This window comes from Asparagus officinalis, chromosome 9 (genome assembly GCF_001876935.1).
Source record: "Asparagus officinalis chromosome 9, Aspof.V1, whole genome shotgun sequence".
NCBI classification, from domain to species: domain Eukaryota; kingdom Viridiplantae; phylum Streptophyta; class Magnoliopsida; order Asparagales; family Asparagaceae; genus Asparagus; species Asparagus officinalis.
In genome coordinates, this window is record NC_033802.1 from 63,943,422 (window position 1) to 63,962,974 (window position 19,553).

Sequence of the window (19,553 nt, forward strand, 5' to 3'; positions counted from 1 at the left end):
GTGTACACTGTCGCGGCTATTTAGAGCACTGAGTCTTGCTCTTTTAGCCTCTCCTTTGTTCAACTGTGTTTCCATTTTTTTTCTACAGTTCGCTTTCCTTCTGTTCCTTTTGCTGATGGAGAGAATACCATCCAAAGCAGTAACCTTCAAACTTCTTCTGATGGGGATTTTCTAGTCAGAGGGGCTCGTCAGTTTAATGAGGGTTGTGACGATAGCATCCCTGAGTTAATTTACGAGGGGAGTCGTCATACATTGCGCCAACTGCTGACCGACTCGCCTTTGACCTCTATTCGTGACTCAACCGAGCCGCTAAAGAAACCCAATTATTTGTTCGGAGATTCAATTGAAGATCCGGACACCTTTTGCTATGGTCCCGAGGCTTGGTTGAATGAGCATGACGGAGATCTTCTGTTCCTTCCTCCATTTCCCCGATACTACTCGATTCTACAATTAAGGAATTTAACCGTTTCGAGGAAGATGTCGTGGCATTTGATCGATGACCATGAACGCATCCATTGTGGGTTCGTTAGTAAGGATGTCAGTGCTCCTGGCTCTAGTGGTCGGCATACCCTTCGTGGTCTTCACCCAGGAGTACTTGGACCAGATAGTAGACCTCATGATGAGTTGATGATAATGGCTAACATGGTGAAGAATCGGCTTGCTCGAATCGGTAGAGAATTTCCGCTTAATAAATTCAGATGCTTCAGTTGGGTTCATTCTCTCCCAGACAAATGGTGGTCCAGGATGACCAACTACGTGCTAGGTCGTTGGGGTCAAGAGTTAACTAATTTAGGATTATATACCCTAATTCGAGCTAGCATGTACGGTCTCCCAATAAGCATGGATCATTTTCTAGCTCTATTCGAGTCTTATAACCCGGAGACGAATACCTTTTTCACTAAGTATGGGGAATTAGGACTTCCACTCCACGAGATGATGAAAGTATCAGGGTTACCGATAGGGAACATTCCGTATCAAGAATACTTTCCTTGCAACCGTCAACTTCAGCGAATGAAGAGAATGGGTCCTATGGTTCACGACATCCTTTGGGAGTTAACTTGCCACTATTACACGGCAATAGCGAGAATTGAAGTGAAGAGCAAGAAAGGTGCTCATGTCAGTTTAAAGCAATTCGCTGACTATTTATTCCAGAACCTCGAGAGTTCGATTGGTGAAGCAGTTTGTGAATCGCCTACGCTGACTCCATCTGATGTTAATAAGATGATCGTAAAGATCAACGCTCAGTCTTATACAATTGGATCATTTGAGGGTACTTTCCCGAGCGGCACAAAATTCCGGACCTTCTTGTGGCAAGCCACAAAAAAAATGAAACCCGAGACCCTTCTCGCTGGTTATTTAGCCATATGGTTAAAGAAGTGTGTAGTGCCCTACCAATCTTCGGATGCTCTTCCCCTTGAAGTTCTGTTCCCTGTTGTTCAAGTGGTCGTCGGAGGTGAACTATCTTTGCTCTCAGCCATGATTGCCGACATCTATAGTGGCTTGCGCAACTTAGCCAACACTTTCACAAAAGTGGATGCCCAGCCTTCGAGCAAAATTCCTATGTCAAGGATAGAGCTACCATACACATATCTAATGACGAGGTTGGTCCTCCACCGAACCGACATGATGTCAGCTCCTGATGTATCTGATCCAAAAATTCCTCTCCTACAACTTTTAGAAGGATGTAAGTGGTTGAATCATTCTCGACAATGGTTTGATAGGGTGAGGCAGTTCAGAAACGCTAAATGTTGGGAGTTTTATAAATGTTTTCCCCGATTCTCTGGTGCGCATAGTGACATGCTTATTGATGAGGAGATGCCCAGGACTAATAGGACCTCTCTCAATATGGGCAACTTTCATTGGCTTATGAACATTCGACCAGGTTATAATATTTTTCGATCGAAAAATATCTGTAGAACCGATCCTTATCTTCCTTGCCGATTTGCGCGACAATTCGGCTATGATCAATTATATGTCGGGAATCCCAACAAGTGGCTAACAACATGTGGAGGTCTTATCGATGGGGCGAGAGCTTGGTTCTGGAATGTTATCGGCTGTACCGAAGCTCAATTTAGCTTACCCGTTGCTGAGCCTGAACTTCATACAACTTTTCTTTACTGCCGATGATTATTAGCCGCCAACACACCTGTTACGAAGAAGAAGATTTCCGAACTAGAAGCAGAAGCTGTGGTCTGAAGAGTTATACCTTCTAGGATAGGAAAAGGGCCCACTACCTCTTCTCGTAAAGGAAAGCAGATAGCTGACTCAGAGGAGAATGACGAATTTGAAACGTCTAGTGAGGATGATAAGATCAGAGATGAAGCAGAAGCTGACATTCCTCCTTCTCTTGTAGCCCACAGAACTCGTCGGTCTTCTCCACCTAAATCACCAAGTGTTCCTTCAAAAGGTATACAAATAAAGGAAAAGAATATCCCCTTATCGTCTTCCAACAGGATGACTGTCAGATGGCCAGCGCGGGAAGAAGAAGAAGAAGAGGAGGAAGATGCCACACCGCTCGTCAGCAGAAAGAGATCTCGATCTCCTGTTTCTTCTGAGGCTCAACCCTGCCCTGCTCAAGGAACTGAACTACGTACGAAGTTTCGTCATGAGAGTTCTGAGGTTCCAAGAGATACTCGTGTATCGAAGAGGATTAAGAAGACTGCCCATCGACAATGTAAACTTCCCCGTTGTTCAAAGAGGAGTTTACCCAAGATTTTTCGGTTGACGAGGGAGGTAAAATCTTTTCTTCATTTTCCTTTCGTTATTTTATTTCCGAATATATAACTCTATTTATTTTTATTCTGTCGCAGGTGGGCAAGAAGAAGGAGAATTCACGGCTGAACCCTCTTCCCCTGGCTTAATGGATGTTGATGAACCAAGTTTCATGCAACAGGTACATAAAGCGATGAATGAAGAGCCTATTAGTATGGACACCGCCACTCCTCCAGTCACCGCATCGACCTCGCCGACTGCCGACACAGGTACAAATGTTTTCTCATTCGAGGGGCACTTCCGAGGAATAAGTGAGTCGGAACATGTTCCTCTTCTACTAACTTGTGCGTTTTATCTTCTTTTAGTTAAACTAAAGGAGGTGGGTGCGAGTAGTAGCGCTGCTGATCCCGCGACGGTCATTGAAGGTAACCTTAATTTTATTCACTTTAGTTTCTTCATACCTTTACGTATGTACTGATGGGTCTTTCTGTCCCATAGATATTCCTACTAATGAGCCAAGAGACCAGGAAGTTACTCATGATATGGAGATCGGAGGCTTTAGCGAACATGATTTCAATCTCGACATCTCCGAAGATGACCATCAACATATTTCTGATCTGTTGTCAGACCAAACTCCGACTACTACTGCAGGACCAACTGTTTGAATTGGTTCCACTGAAGTAGGTACATCAGAAGGTATGTATTTTCGAACTTAGGTCTTCAATCAAGCTCTTATTTCTTCTTTTAATAATTAAATAAGAAATTTAGTCGTAGGACCAATGAATGAAGTTGATGCGTCTACTATCATTGGTGCATGCGATCAACCTGAAGGCCTAGGTTTCCTGCTTTTGACAGGTCCCTCGGCTGAGATTGAACCGTCAGTTATTATCCCTCCAACTTCTGATATTGCTGAGACCGAACCTGTTGCTATTTCTGATCCGTCTCCACTTGCTCACGAAGTCGGAGTGTCGAAGGCAACCGTGGAAGAGCAAACCATCACAACTGCTACTCCACTTGGTACATCACGTCTTTAATGTGTTTTGATAATTTGATTTCATACTTTTGGAGCATTTATTCATCTTTATCTTGTTTATAGAACCCGTTTCTCAAGGATTTGTCGATTTGGGCCCGAAATCGTTAGAAGCTTCAAGCGAACAATCGTCTGATGTAGCGAGTCAACCAACAAGCGTTATTCCTGAACAAATTCCGGTTGTTGTGGAGCCTACTACATCATCGACAAGCCAAGGTAACCTAGTTGTAGGGTCTTTCAGTAGACTTGATATATTTCCGTTCGTTGCTATGTGCGAGCGTATATATCTTGCACTTATTTTATTTGTTCTCTTTGCAGATCCTTCACCCTTGTCTGAACGTATACAAGCTTTATTAATGGACGAAGACCTGGACAAAGATGACATTTGCTCTGATGTCCAAAGTTTCGTCACTTTCTTAAACACTATGGTTGATCGAATCATCCTTAAAGGCTCACCTTTCGAACATTTTAGGAGATCTCTCGACCGCCATGTATCAGGAATTAGAGAAGACGGATACGCTGAACTATCCGATTCGATCGAAGCTTACTTAGCCGACCTTAAACAAAACATCGAACATTTGCAGACTCTTCGTGCTAATGGCACACCTTCTTATATTGCTCCTCGAATGGACTTGAGATTGCAGGCATGGCGTGATTCTTAGAAATCCGCTAAATCTGAACTTCAAAGGCTAAAAACCCGCATTAATCAACTCAGGGTGAGTGTTGCCAAGAAGACACAAGCCAAGGTTGACCTGTATCGTGACTTAGAGTCGAGTCGAGCAGAGATGGCCCGCTTAGAAGAGCAACTTGCGAAAGCTAGGGATGCCCATGAAGTTTTGGAGTCCGATCTGGCGGAGGTAACTCAAGCTGAGGAGAATCTATTTCGGCAGCTGAATCTTCAAGACAAGATTTTCGCCGACAAGGAACAAGAAGTCGCCAGAATTCAAAGCGTTGATGAAGAAAGCTTTAAAGCTAATTTGATATCTAAGCTTGAACAAGCTTATGTGACAGAGCTCTCCCAACTAGAGGATCAAATCCGTCATTATAAGCTATTGTAATTTTGAGAACATATATTTTCTTATGTGGCTTTGTTTGAACGTTTTTTTTGTCAATATAGTGAACTCTTTTGCTCATTGAGATTTTATTATGATTACTCATTCTTGTTTAGAATAAATAACCATAATATTTATAGGATTTTTGGCAAATCCTCAGCCATCAATGGATTTGATATGCCTTTACCGACTACCGTTTGAATTGGGCTAGTATGTGAATTATCTAAATCCGTTTCACATATAACATTGGGCTAAAAGAATTAAACTCTCTTAGACTTTGAACTACAATATTGAATATGTAGGCTACATGTGTTAGTTAGACTTTGAACTACAATATTGAATATGTAGGCTACATGTGTTAGATGTAGGCTTATCTCTAGTAAGGGATAGAGATAATATCCCCCATGCGTGAATGACATGGATTTTGAAATGTAAGTAGGTTACATTTCCTAGGCAGGAAAATGAACCTAAGATCATAAAGAAAGAGTTGGATATTCTATCTCTCAATCTCTTGTTTGTTGGTAGAGATGAACCCAAAATCGGAGAGAGAATTTTATATTCTATCTCCCGGTCTCTTGTTTGTTGGTAGAGATAAACCCAAAATCAGAGATTAAGAATTTTATATTCTATCCCTTGGTCTCTTGTTTGTTGGTAGAGATAAACCCAAAATCGGAGATTAAGAATTTTTATATTCTATCCCCTGGTGTAAAGGAAACTCAAAGTGGGATCTCTACTTAGAGAATCTGGACTGGTTTGAATAATCCTAACCGTCATAAGGTTTGATTATTCAATTCGAAAGTGAACCTCTCATTCGTGAAATGAATCGAAAGGAGATTTTGGTTGTGATCCTAACTGTAGTAAGGTTTGACCAAGTGGGAGTTTGAAGACGATCCTAACTGTTTACAGATTTGATCGTTCAATTTGTGGACCTCTCGTTCATGGAAGGAATCGAGAGGGGATTTTGATTTTGGTCCTAACTGTAGGAAAGTTTGACCACGTAAGGAATGGGAGTGGGGTACAAATAACAATGGTTTTGTTGACTTGTACAAATCACTCAGTGGGAATTTTTTTTATGTCAAACACAAGAATTTGACACGAAATGATTCGACGACTTATATGGACCGATAACCTGAATTTTTTGACATTGTATCATAATTTTAGCATTGGGAATGTTAAAAAACAGATACAATGGGAGTTTGAAGGATTTTAATCCACGACAGATTTTGATGGACCCACCGTCGATTAATTTGATCAGCGAGTGATTTTGTGGTGAGGGGCTACGAATCACCGAGTTTCCCCTTCCATGATCGCATTACGGGGGTCTTGTGAGGAAAGATCAACTATATTCTGTCATTGAATCTCATCTCAACAAAAGCAGTAAAAGAATCTTAATCATTTTATGATAATTAAGAATAGATTATTCAAGTGGTCAGTTTCTATTTAGGACAATCAACTGATCTCGGGTTATCTTAAAGATATCCTATATAGGATTCTCTAGGAACTTTCCGTTTTACATAGGTTATCCTGAACATACTACGGATAGTACTTCTTCAGGAACTTCCCATTTATTGGCATCATTATCTTGTTGCCATCCTGGGTGATCAGGCGATACGCACCGTTTGAATAGACTGTTTCTATTACAAACGGTCCTTCCCATTTAGGTTGGAATTTTCCTTTCTTCTTGTAATTGAGAATCATGGGTCTTCGAATGGAAAGAACCAGATCTCCTTCTTTAAAACTTCGTCGTCGGACCTTTTTATCGAAAGCCCGAGAAATTCTAGCCTGATAAAACTCGATTTGTTGTTGAGCTTCCAAGCGTTTTTCATCTAACATCTCTAATTCCATAAAACTCGATTTGTTGTTGAGCTTCCAAGCGTTTTTCATCTAACATCTCTAATTCCTCGAGACGTTTCTGGTGATGTTTTTCCATCGTCATTCCCGTTGCGAGAGCGATGCGGAGAGAGGGAATTTGTATTTCTAAAGGCAGGACAGCTTCGCCTAGTTTGTATGGGGTTGCTCCAGTTAGCGTGCAGACAGTTGTACGATAAGCCCACAGGGCTTCACCTAGTTTGTCGTCCCAATCTCGTTTATTGACTTTCACAAGTTTTTCCAGAATCTTGATAATAGTCTTGTTGAAAGCTTCGGCCAATCCGTTAGCTGTGGGATTATAAGCAGTCGATGAAACGTCCTTAATTCTGAATTTACCACAAAACTTTATAAATGCATTGCTGACGAATTGAGGACCATTATCATGCACTATCCGTCTCGGGACACTATAACGATATATAATGTGATGTTTAATGAACTTAATAACATCACTTGTCTTTACTTCTTTAAGCGGAACTGCTTCTGCCCATTTCGAGAAGTAATCAGTGATTGCCAGAATAAAACGATCACCTTTGACCAACGGCGAAAAAATAGGACCCACAATGTCCATTCCCCATGTTTCAAATGGCCATGATGTCGCTGATGGGTGCAAGTGTTCTGGTAGCTGATGCATATAATTCGCATGTAACTGACACACATAACATCATCGGGCATAGTCAACTGCATCCTTTATCATAGTTGGCCAGTAATATCCCATTCTCCTAAGTCGGTCGCAGAGTTTGGGGCCGGGCTAATGTGCACCGCATATCTCGTCATGCGCCTCTTTGAGTACTTGTTCTGCCTCTTTATTGGATAAACAACGGAGTAGTAAACCATCGTACGACCATCGATATAACATTTGCGTTGTAGCGTTGTAGTAGAATCTTGATGCTCATCGACGAATCGAATCCCTTTCTTTTACATCTTCAGGTAAGATACCATGTAGGACATAATCGATAATAGGGAAACGCCAATCTCGAACTTCAGGTTCAAATCTCGTTGAGTGTGCTTCTTTAGCAATCGAATCGTAGATTGGAATAATAAGCTGGTGAGTTCTCACTATAATTAATTGCTCTGTTTTGGGAGGCTGAGCCAAAGATACTGATAATACTGCTAATGCGTCTGCATATGCATTTTGGAGGTGTGGAACATACTCGATGAAAAATTCTTCAAACGAGTTTGCTATCTCGATGGCTACCTGGTGGTATGGAATTAGATCTTGATTTCTGACTTCATACTCTCCTCGTATCTGATTAACTACCAACTGAGAATCACCAAAAGCTTCAAGGTAATCGACTCCCAGCTCTTTGGCAAAATTAAGTCTAATTATTAATGCATTGTACTCGGCCACGTTATTAGAGCATGGTTCGATCAATGAATATGCTCTAGGCAAGACATGCTTTTCCGGGAAAACTAAAACGACCCCCACTCCTGAGGAAATTTTAGAACATCCGGGTGTGCTTGCCACGTTGGTTGCTCGGGAAGCCCCATCGAAGTATAATTGACACACCGGTTGATGTGACGTGGTGTTAACTTCATGAGTTTCATCCGGCAGATCGTCGTACAACTCGGCTATATCTTTTGTAGGATTTACCACCAAAAGATCACAAATAGTTTGTCCTTTAACTGATTTTTGCTGCTTGAAATGCAAATCATATTGGGATAGGAGTAAAGCCCACCTGGCTAAACGCCAATTTATGGAGGCTGGTTGGGTCATGAATACTCAAATTGGGTTTACGTTGGAAATGACATAGATTGTCTGTCCAACTAAATAATGCCGCATTTTCTGGATTGCGAATACTAGGGCGAGACATTCTTTCTCGATCATCGGATAACGAGATTCGGCTCTGACCAATGTACGACTTAGGTAATACACAGCTTGTTCGTGACCGTTATCATCGTCTTGTGCGAGCAATGCACTTAACGAATGGCTCGTCGCCTTGACGTAAATAAAAACGGTTTGTCCGATTTTGGTGTAACGAGAATAGGTGGATTTGCTAGATATGTTTTAATATCTTCGAACGCCTTTTGACATGCTTCATCCCAAATGAACGACACGCCTTTCTTCATGAGTTTAGAGAAAGGTTAACATTTTCCGGACAGATTCGATATAAACCGACGGATATATGCCAATCGATCTTGCAGCCCTCTGAGTTCTTTAAGATTTCTCGGGGGTTGTAATTCATGTATCGCCTTCACCTTATCAGGATCGATATGAATACCTTTTGTAGTGACGACGAACCCAAGAAATTTACCATTGGACATCCCTAGGAATGATTTAGTCGGGTTCATCTTTAGCTGATGACTCCTCATAAGATCGAACATCGTCTTCAGATCGTTAATATGGTTGTTCTTGTCGAGGCTCTTAATAACCAGATCATCGACGTAGCATTCAACAGTCTTCCGAATGTGTTCTTGAAAGATTTTCGTCATCGCTCGTTGGTACGTGGCACCGACGTTCTTCAAACCGAAAGGCATAACGGTATAACAAAATACACCAAGGGGTGTTCTGAATGCTGTATGCTTTTAATCGTCCAGGTGCATCTTGATCTGATTGTATCCCGAAAATCCATCCATAAATAACATTCTCTCGAATCCGCATGTGTTGTCAATAATGACATCTGTAATTGGTAGAGGGAAGTCGTCTTTGGGACATGCGGCATTCAGATCTCTGAAGTCAATACAGATTCTGATTTTTTCATTCTTTTTAAGGACTGGAACAATATTGGTTAACTAATCAGGATATTGTTCTTCTCTGACGAAACCTGAATCAATCAGTTTCTTAACTTCAGCTTCTATTTCCTCCATAATTTGCGGATGAAACCGTCTTTGTTGTTGTTTAACGGGTTTAACATCCGGTTTAATGTTAAGGCTGTGCTTTGCTACATCTGGGTCAAGTCCCGGCATATCTTTGTAATTTCAAGCGAAAACGTCGATATACTCTCTAATAAGGGCGATTAGTTCTTCCTTCTCATCTGGTGGAAGATCGTCACTAATAAATATGGGTTTTGGGTTAATTTCGTCACCCATATTAATCTGGACTACTCTATCCTCAGTAGGAGGTTCTCTTTGTTCAAACAGATCGCCGTATTGAACATTCATGTAGTGTACCCAGGGGTCTTCCCAAGTGGGTAATTGATCATCTTCTTCTGTAGTGGAAGGATCAACTACGGTCATGTTCGATATTAATCTTTTGAATGTTTCCCCGATACTAGTGTCAGAATCCCAAGTTAAAGTATCAAATGAATACTCACTTTTATTTGTTAGCTGGTTGATGATTTGTCAGCAATATTCATCATCAGATGATGAAACATAACCCAGGCCACTTCTATGGCTATAGTAATTGTCCGGCTTTCCTTTTGGTACATAGGCAGGACGGGGTGGAACCCTGACACCTTGACCAAAACGAAGACCTTCACCAAGTGTAAGGTCATATCCTTGTTTCCTTATATAGTCACTTGCTTGTGAACTGTACCGAGAGAATTGTCGTCCGAGTTCTTCATCATCCGAATTAGTGTTCAAGAAAAGATCTGGAATAGGGGATGGTTCCCCTTTTCCAAAGACTATTTCTTTTTCACCCCCTGTCTTTGCGGGTAGGATCATAGCTGTTCCGAATGAATTTTGGATATGTTTCGTCGTCGTACAAGACGAACGAAGTGGCATGTGTAGATTAGGGTCGTCATACAATTCCTGTATTACATTATCGAGACAACACGAGTACTCTAAATCATTATTTATTATTTTATCAGCAAGTTGCAAGTTATAACTTTCATCCGACAATGATTCATCACCGTCGATATCGATTACAAGAGGTTCAATGTCATTTAGTACAAGACCTTCACTATAATCGAGCTCAGCTTCGGTATCAGCTTCTTCTCCGCTGTCCGTACCATGGGCCGATGGTTCAGTATCGGATTTAGCACCATAAAGAAGGAAGTCAGTAAAATAATTTTCTAACCCCTTAAACGGTTGCTTATCCGCGACCACCGTCTTAACCTCATTGTTAGTGTCAATATATTTCAGACACTGATGGAGGATGGAGGGAACTATGAAATTACTGTGGATCTATGGACGACCCAACAGCAAATTATAAGAAGTCTCCGCATCGATCACATAACAAGTGACCTCCGACTTTAAGTCTCCAAGTTGACACTTCACCCGGATTTTTCCCAACGGTCTCGACCCACTAGTATTGAATCCGTAAATAACAGTTCCTGTAGAGGCTAGCTTATTAGCGGGAATTCCGAGGTGGTACATCAACCGAAGTGGCATGATACTAACAGCGGAACCCGGATCAACTTGAATCCAGTTGACAACGCTCGAGCCAATATATCCAGTAAAGTATAAAGGCCTATCATGTTTCGAATTCTTGACCTGCATATCTTCTTTTGTGAAAGCAATGCAAGGGAATTTTGTGGCTGCCAAGTTACAGTGCTGAATCGACGACTCTGGCTCTTTGGGAGTTGGTTTAATCTGAGTAAGAAATACATCAGAATCGGCAAAGGCTTCTTGTAAAGCTTCTCTAGTATCTTTCGAAAGGCGTAGTAACTCGTACAGCACGATCCTTGCTAGGATATTAGCTAACTGAGCCATAATTTTGAAACGATATGGAGCATTCGAGCTTTCCGGTTTATCTCGTCTAATCGGTCGATTAAAACGAGACTGTCTCAGAACTTGAACTTCTTTATGTTGGGTTTCTTTTTCCTTTTTCTTAGCTAGTTGCTGAGGGTTTCCATAAGCTACAGGAGGAGTTGCAACTACCCCCAGCTCAGCAAGGGTTTTAGAAGGCACGACTTTTACCACCCCTTGTTCAGCTAGTTGTTCAGATGCGCTTGGGTAATTGAAATGGTATTCATTTCCCGCTTCTTGTTGCGAAAGATTCTTGCTCCTCTTTAGAAAGTGGTAGGGCTGGGATTTCTTCATCATTCTTCTCAGGAATTGCTGAAGCTCCGAAACAAGACTTCCCCTTTCCTTTGCCTTTCAGCTTAGACGTGGATGTCGTCCATTGTTCATCTTCCAATAGATAAGGATGAACCCAGAGGATTTCACCATTTGGAGTTGTATGTGGCACAAGTCCTTTTTGGCGCTGTCCGTGAGGATCATCGTTGATGGTTTGCATTTTAACTTTTGATACTGGTTCGGCTTGGAACCATGATAAAGGAACCGAACCAAAGCTAATAGATACCTCATTTGCACCTACTTTCTTCTCTTTTGGTTTTGGCGTCACGATATCAATGTCTATCAAAGTCTGTATTTTGTCTTTTAAGACGTAACATACCTTGGTAGGGTGGTGGACCCTTCTGTGGTATGCACAATACTTCGGGTCGTTGGTCTTCTTTGCTTCTTCTTGATTCGTGACTGGTGGAAGTTTGATTTTATTATTATCCAATAGATACTTGAAGATGACCGAAATTTCATCGTTTTTGAAAGAATACTCTTTCGGGAATCTGGGCTCCAAAGCTTTAGGCTTCCTTGGGGGCTGCTGACTTTGAAGTGGTGCCAACTAGAAGGATGACTGTTACGGTTGTTGTTGTTACGGCTGTTGTGATGTTTGATGAGCATCAACAGTAGTTGTGGATCCTCTCCCTCTACCTCGAGGGTTAAAATTTTGTTTTTGAGGATTAACTGGTGGCTGACCCCTCTCCAACATCTTTCTCTTAAGAAAACGTTCAGCTTGTTCGCCTCTCACCTTTAACTCTTTCCATGTTTTAGAGGCCACAACCCCCATGACTTCTAATACATCTAAGGACAAGTTATTATGACATGTCTGAAGAATGAACTCTTCCGTGAGTGGATCTCGACAGTTTACTGCTTTGTTCCGGAATCGCTTGACGAAAACGTCAACAGACTCCCCACCTTTCTGTTTCTCGTCTAGTAAAGTGCCGATGGAGACTTCCGTATCATCATCGAAGAAATTGGTTAGGAACAATCTTTCCATATCATCCCAGCTGGTTATACTCCCCGGCTTAAGGCGGCGATACCAATCGAAGGCGGGGCCACGAAGAGTCCCAACGAATGATCATACCATCAAAGCTTCATTCCCTGAGATTGCACTAAGATGAGATTTGAAATAGATCAAATGCTGTGTAGGTGAGCCCCTGCCATCAAAAGGAGTAAAGTTAATTAGACTAAATTTTAGGGGATAAGGAATCAAGTCCCATTCCCTTGGGTAGGGATATGGAATGCTCGTTTTCTTCACTTCCTGGGCTGTCATCAGAGCATTGACTTTGCTTTCAAGATCTTGCATCTTCTTGTCCTCTTCCTCACTCTTCTTTAAATAGATTTGAGGGGGTTGAGTAGATGACTTAGCCGGACCGCTTCCCGAATTGTCTTTATCAGAAAGAGGATCAGCGAAGATGGTTTCATCCTCGTCATGGTTATTAGCGACCTTGGTTATACGTACAGGTATGACATTATGCTGGCTAGATTCAGCCCTTTGACTCGACTACGGTTGGTGTTGTTGAGCATGCAAATCTTGTATTTGCTGCATCGTTAACTCCATCTCGGTTTTGATTTCAGCTCTAATTTCTTCGCATTGCTTAGCTAACGCCTCCTGCAGTATCTGAGCTAATTGGTCAGGTGTAATTGCCAATGATTCTCTGACTTGTCCAACACTGGATATTGTATCATCCGAGGTGACTGTAGAACAGGTATCTGAAAGTTCCTCGTCCGAAGATATCCCTTCATGTATTTTCTTGTAGTCCCGACGTCGGTTGGCCCTTCGTTGAAGCCGTAACATCCTTTGGGAAAAACCCTCCTCAACTCTCCCTCCTGGAGAGAAATCAGGATCCGGACTGATTATATGTTATTTTCCTCTGCTGGTCATATTAATAGTGACCTTCGGAAGTTCATCTTCTTACACAGCGGGTTTCTTTTTCTTGAAACGTCTCATCTTGGGTCTTGACGTTTCAGTGGAAAGTCTTTGAAATACAGAAACTCTTGGTGGTTCAATTTTGGAACAACCATATTATGTTAGTACTGCCTTAATGAGCCTTTCACACGCGCAATGAGACTCTGTTTCTCAAGCCACCCTCTTTCATGACTTATTAGTCTGATAGTACAGCTCATCATTATTATGATTTGAGCAACCTATCTTCTGCCTTTGAATTTTGTTGTCATGCACAGAACGGTTAGTCGTTGCCTCTGGGCGATCCAAAGTTGAATTCTTAAATTTACCCCCTTGCGGGTATGAAGTCTTCACAGGCCCTAAACGGGAATGAATTGGTATTTTCTCATTTTAGACTCATTTAGTTCTGACAGGAGGATATTTACGACCCCCAGCGTAAGAAACTATCAAGGGTTTATTCGTCAAATTCAAGTGTCCCTTGATTGGAGTTTCGCCTCGCTCATCAAGTAAAGGACCGAGACGATCCGTCATTGTGATTTTGAATTTCGATAAGTTAGGACGGACCCAGGGCTTCACTGGTGATGGAATAGGCACAGTTGTAGTAGACGGGCCAGGATCGGACGTCGATGGAATCGAAGAGATGATCTTGTGAATCTCTTCTTGGCTGCGACAAGGTGTGGTGACGCGGTTGAATGACGTGCCGCGACAATGGAGACTACTGCGGTTGGGATAAGTCCGCGGTCAAAGGTCTTGCCGCGACAGTATGGACTGCCGCGGTCAAAGGTCTTGCCACGGTAGTATGGACTGCCGCGGTTAAATGAGGAATTTTCCTGATTCAATTCCCAATCATTTTTTTGTTTTGGGAATCCAAACCTTGCAGTTCTTTGGTGATTTTTCAGACACCATTTCTTTCTTCCCTTCTTGCTTTTGTTGACGAAGTGATTTTTCAGACACCATTTCTTTCTTCCCTTCTTGCTTTTGTTGACGAAGGGCACGATTACGAGCGGTGTTTATACGACGCTTTTGTATACGTTCTTTGAGAGTTAAATGTGCTCTTTTGACGAGGGTCCATTCCTCCATCGTAAGTTGTGCAGAGATGTGATTAGTTTGCCGCAGAGGTAACTGGACCACTTTATGCTTCCTCGATTCTAGGTCCGCATAGTAGTGAATCCCGTCGGTTTGTTGTAAGGCATTGGCCAATTGACGAGCACGGCGCTGACGTTGTCTCTGACGAGCCCTCTTCGTCAGTACCGGCGAATTTTGGTTCAAAAACCCCTGAACTGGTGAAGGGTCATTTGGAGCAGATATGTTGCAAGTAGAGTCCTTAGCAACAACTGGACAAGAGTCTTCACATGTAGCTTTCACCGAAGTTGAAGACTGGATAACCTTTCTGGACGATGAAATCTTCCTGCTCTTACGAGGCGAGGAAGATTTTGAGGATGAGGATGACAGATACTCCTCGAATTTTGCTTGATCAAATTCATATTCGATCTCTTCATTGATCACAATCTTGATTGGCTGCGACACTACGGCCTCGGCAGCGAGACCGTTAGCTCCCACTGTGGTCGTTAGTTTGTTTTCGTCGAAAGTTGGTGCTATTGTGGAATTCATTATATCTTCGATCGATTATAACAAATTTCAAAGAAAATAATCTTTTTATAAGACCTCTTTTACACAATGAAAGGAAATTACAACTTTCTAGAAAATAACACAAAAATCGTTTATCGATTCATGTTTTGTGGGACTTTACCTGTGCCGGGTGTGCTTTGGCTCGTGGAACACCAAATCACAGATTGTGAAGGGTTTAGAGGTTCCTTCTTCGTTTATCAAAGTAGGAATTTGAAGTGAATATCTTATTGATCTAAGATGTTCACTCTTCTAAAGATCAAGTCAGAGCTTAGATCTCTAGGAATCACTGAGAGCTATCTATGAAAGATGAAGACTCTCTCTCTCTCTTGCTCAAAATCACCAAAAGCTCAAGTCTCTATGCTCCAATCTGCTCTCTGTCCTTTGCTTCGTGTCTAGGGAGGTATTTACAGGGATAGAGGTGCACAACAGTGGAAATGGAGGCAAAATAACTGATCGAGTGTAGGCTCTTTGGGCGCGTCAGTCTATGCTGCCACGGCTATTGGCGCGTCAGTGTGGACTGGCGCAGCCAAAGAGACAGTTCTAGCCACATTCCATCATGTTTGAAACCATCCTCCCATGACTTTTAACCACTTTTTTCGTGGTTTAACTGCTTGTCCACGTCAGCACATGTTCTCTTTCTGATATGCTGCCACGTGGACCTCCAAGAGATGTTAAAAATTGTCAACAATTTATATAAGAGGCTACTTTATCATTTGTGCGTCACACTTTGCTGCCGCGCCTTTGGCGCGTCACCATAGACTGTCGCGCTTTATACGCGTCACCATGGGCTGTTGCGCCTTACGCGCGTCACCATGGTCTGCCGCGCCTATACATGTCACCTGTCAGTGTATTTTGTCACACACATGCACATTGTTCTTTTCTCAGTCTTGAGTTGTATTTGGATATCTATGAGCATTTTTTGATGCCTACAAGGTTCGACCACCTCCTCTCCCTCCCCACAAGCCAAGTAGGGGATGCTTCATCGAGGATGATGATCTAGGTCGGCTTGAGGGGAGGAACACTTGGAACTAGGGGATGTTGGCCGACTTCCTGGACTGGGACGGGAGCACTTGCCTCTGCTATTCCCCTGAGCCAGGCCGAGTTAGCTTGGCGTTCCCATGAGGAGCTTGGCTGCTCACCTTCAGTAGCTTTCCCTTCCTCTTTTCTAACCTCTCGGCTTGAGCAGTTGCACTCGGCCCCGCTAGCTAAGCTACGATTTTAGAAGCATTCGCGGCCACCTCCTCGGTCTCCGCGGGGACCAACTCTATCCTCAAACACTTCTGGGGCCTAATTGATAACCCCGACTATGCCTCACCCGACTCTTTTAGCGGAAGAACCAAGATTGCTACTCGAATGGAGTCTTCCTCGGATGTCAGGGTTCTGGATATGCCAACTACTCAAAGAACACCCAGCTCGAAGAGATTACTAATTTCCTGAGACCCAGCATAAACTCGAACCTTGTCGAGTCCCTGCCTCTCCTCAATCATGAATAGACCTGGCTTTAGCACATCCTTCTTGATCTTAGGTCAGGTCAGACAAGATAGGATGGGGTCGGCCCCAAAGACCCACATGAGTCTATCCTTCCAGTCCTTATTCAAGTCAGGACGTTCAAGACAATTTTGAAGCCACCCAAGTTCTGAAAGTAGTAGTGCCTCTCCTTCTTTGCCGTCCTGACGCTGACAATGTGGCTGAGTATGCACAAACTCGAGTCAACACCATCTCAATGATAGATTACCATGAAACCCACCAATGTAGTGATGGAGTTCGGCTTGATCTGCAAAGGGGACAACCCCAAAGTCTGACAGACATGATGGAGGAAAGGATGAAGTGGCAGTCAGAGTCCGTACTCTAAGTGTTTTAGGTAAATCGGAACCATATTGTTGTCGTGGTGATATACAGCTTTAGACCTCTCCGGTGTTGACAAAGTGAAGGATCAGGGAAGATCGAAGTGGTCATAATAGGACTCGAGCTCTGTTGCGCAGATCTTTGAGCGGAATAGCCTGAGAATAGTGATCCTCATCTCATTACAGCTGACGGTGAAAGAGGTGGAAGCCATCGCAGATCGTCGGAATCTTGATCGAAAAATAGTTGATACAGAAAACTAGGGTTTCAGAAGTCTCGAAGCAGAAAAACTGTAAATAAAGCCTCTTCACGGAGACGATATATATAGGCTCATATACAGACACATGTCAAGATCAGAATAGCCAAATCGGTCAGGGAGAGATGGCTGAGATCGACCTCAAAATTTGAACGGACCGTACGAGAAACGAAGCATTGTCCTTCGATCGATGTGCCAACTAGCTTAAGAATCGAAGCGATGACGGTGCCACCATATCAGCTGACGTCAAAAGATCACTTCAACAGCAACCCGTCACTTTCCTCATAAATACACTGCAAGAGTCGCCAACCAACGACTATTTCAACTTCCACTCGAACTCGACCCGTCGAGTTCGAGTGAAAGAGGGCCACTGTTATAGCCTACAAATAACTAAGTACTAATTCTTATCGGAGGCCGACATGTGTCCCTCTCCATGCCTAATCAGACGTATCCAAAGACGGACGACTCGAGCTATTCCTATGGTCGACCCAATAGACTGACAACCTGCATAGCCGACTAAAAAGGTGGTGTTTGTCGGCCTATGCACCAGATCAATGCTAGAGGCACCCGTGCTCGGCCTACCATTCCAACCGACAACTTGCGCAGCTGACTAAAAAGGTAGTGTTTGTCAGGTTTTAGCCATATGACTGAAGAGATGATCTGTCCTTGAACCCCCACCGACAACCATCTATCCTTGTCTTAAATGCACTGTTAGAGTCATCATTGCTCTAACCCCCATAGTCTTTATTACTCATCGGACATAGTCGGCACTAAGTACTTACTGTCATCCTACATTAAATGCCTGGATGACTCACCTTCTTTAGCTGTCAATACCTATAAGGTATCTGCCGATTCAGCTGCCTGTCTAGACCCGACCAAAGTTACATGTCTGCCTTTCCGATCTACTATAAAAGGAAGCTGTGTTGCCTAAGGTAACTTCTTCAGTTTCCCTCTAATTCTGAGCAACTTTTCATCACACACCTCTCATTTTCCCACTCAAGTTCGAACCCTAACTTGATCATCGGAGGAACAACCGGAGAACCCTACTCTGGTCTCTCACGAGCTTTTCATGTGCAGGAGAGAATGTCAGGCTCCAGAACCGGTCATCTGAGGAAGTTTGACGACCCTAACACTACTATAATCCACATATAAACCACCATGTTCGAAAACTGACATCAACAATATGATTTCCCTCTTAAAATTCATTTTGTTTAGAAAAGGTTTTATTACAGTTTAGTACTCTAAAGTTTACACCTTTTTTACTTTAATACCCTAAAGCTTACATTTTTTTTCTAAATTTGATACATTAAGAAGTTTTTTTCCCTGACATTTCCGAAGTTTAACCTTCTTAACTTTGATACCCCAAAGTTTTATTTTTGACACTTTGATACTTCGAACTATATAGTATCAATATTTAAAATGTGTAAATTTTGAGGTATCAAAGTTAAAAAGAGTGAAAACTTTAGGGTATGAAAGTTAACATATATGTTAACCTTATGGTGTCAAAGTGTGAAAAGAAGATTAGGATATCAAAGTGAACATTAATACCCTAAATTTTACACCTTTTTCTAAATTTGATACCTTAAGAAGTTTTTTCTTGACACTTATGAAATTTAACCTTCTTAACTTCAAAGAAGTTTTATTTTTGACACTTTGATACACAAAACTTTATAGTATCAATATTTAAAAATGTGTAAACTTTGAGGTATCAAAGTAAAAAAATACGAAAACTTTAGGGTATGAAAGTTAACATATATGTAAACTTTGTAGTATCAAAGTGTGAAAAAAGTTTGGGATGTCAAAGTTAAAAGGGTGTAAACTTTGAGGTATCAAAGTGCAAAAAAATTACGTATCAAAGTTTAAGGTGTGACGCCAAATTGCAAATAACTCTTTAAAAATATGAGGTGATGGTATTTTGGACATTTAGGGACCAAATTGCAATAATCCTAGGATTTGACGGACTACTGAGCATTGTCATAGATTTAAGGGACTAATATTGTATTATTAAAGATTTAAGGGACTAATATTTACATAACCCATTTCCAAAGAAATTTTTGCTCTGGGGTTTATCTTCTCCTCTTCTTCTCTCTTTTCGGGGGTCTTTTGGAAAATTTAAAAGCTATAAGTGAGAAAAGAAAAGTTCATGGAAGTTTTGTGGAAACAACCAATTTTCGCCATTTCCCCTACTTCCTTCTTAATCCCTCCAAATATCCCAACAATTCCAACTTCAACTGCACCAACCATTTTTTTTTCCCGCGCTTTTCCCCACTCCGATGGACGGCGACGACCACAACGGCGCCGCCGCCTTCGACAAGGACG

The 19,553-nt window shown here is 42.2% G+C and overlaps 1 protein-coding gene across 1 annotated transcript in view; it reads left to right on the forward strand.

Annotated features, from left to right (window-relative positions):
* Positions 14,200 to 19,553, forward strand: part of LOC109823540 (MHF histone-fold complex subunit 1) — an 8,931-nt gene continuing 3,577 nt past the window's right edge. The window contains exon 1 of the mRNA XM_020389818.1: positions 14,200 to 14,301. Within this exon, the coding sequence (XP_020245407.1) occupies positions 14,200 to 14,301 (102 nt within the window). The remainder of the gene's footprint in view (positions 14,302 to 19,553) is intronic.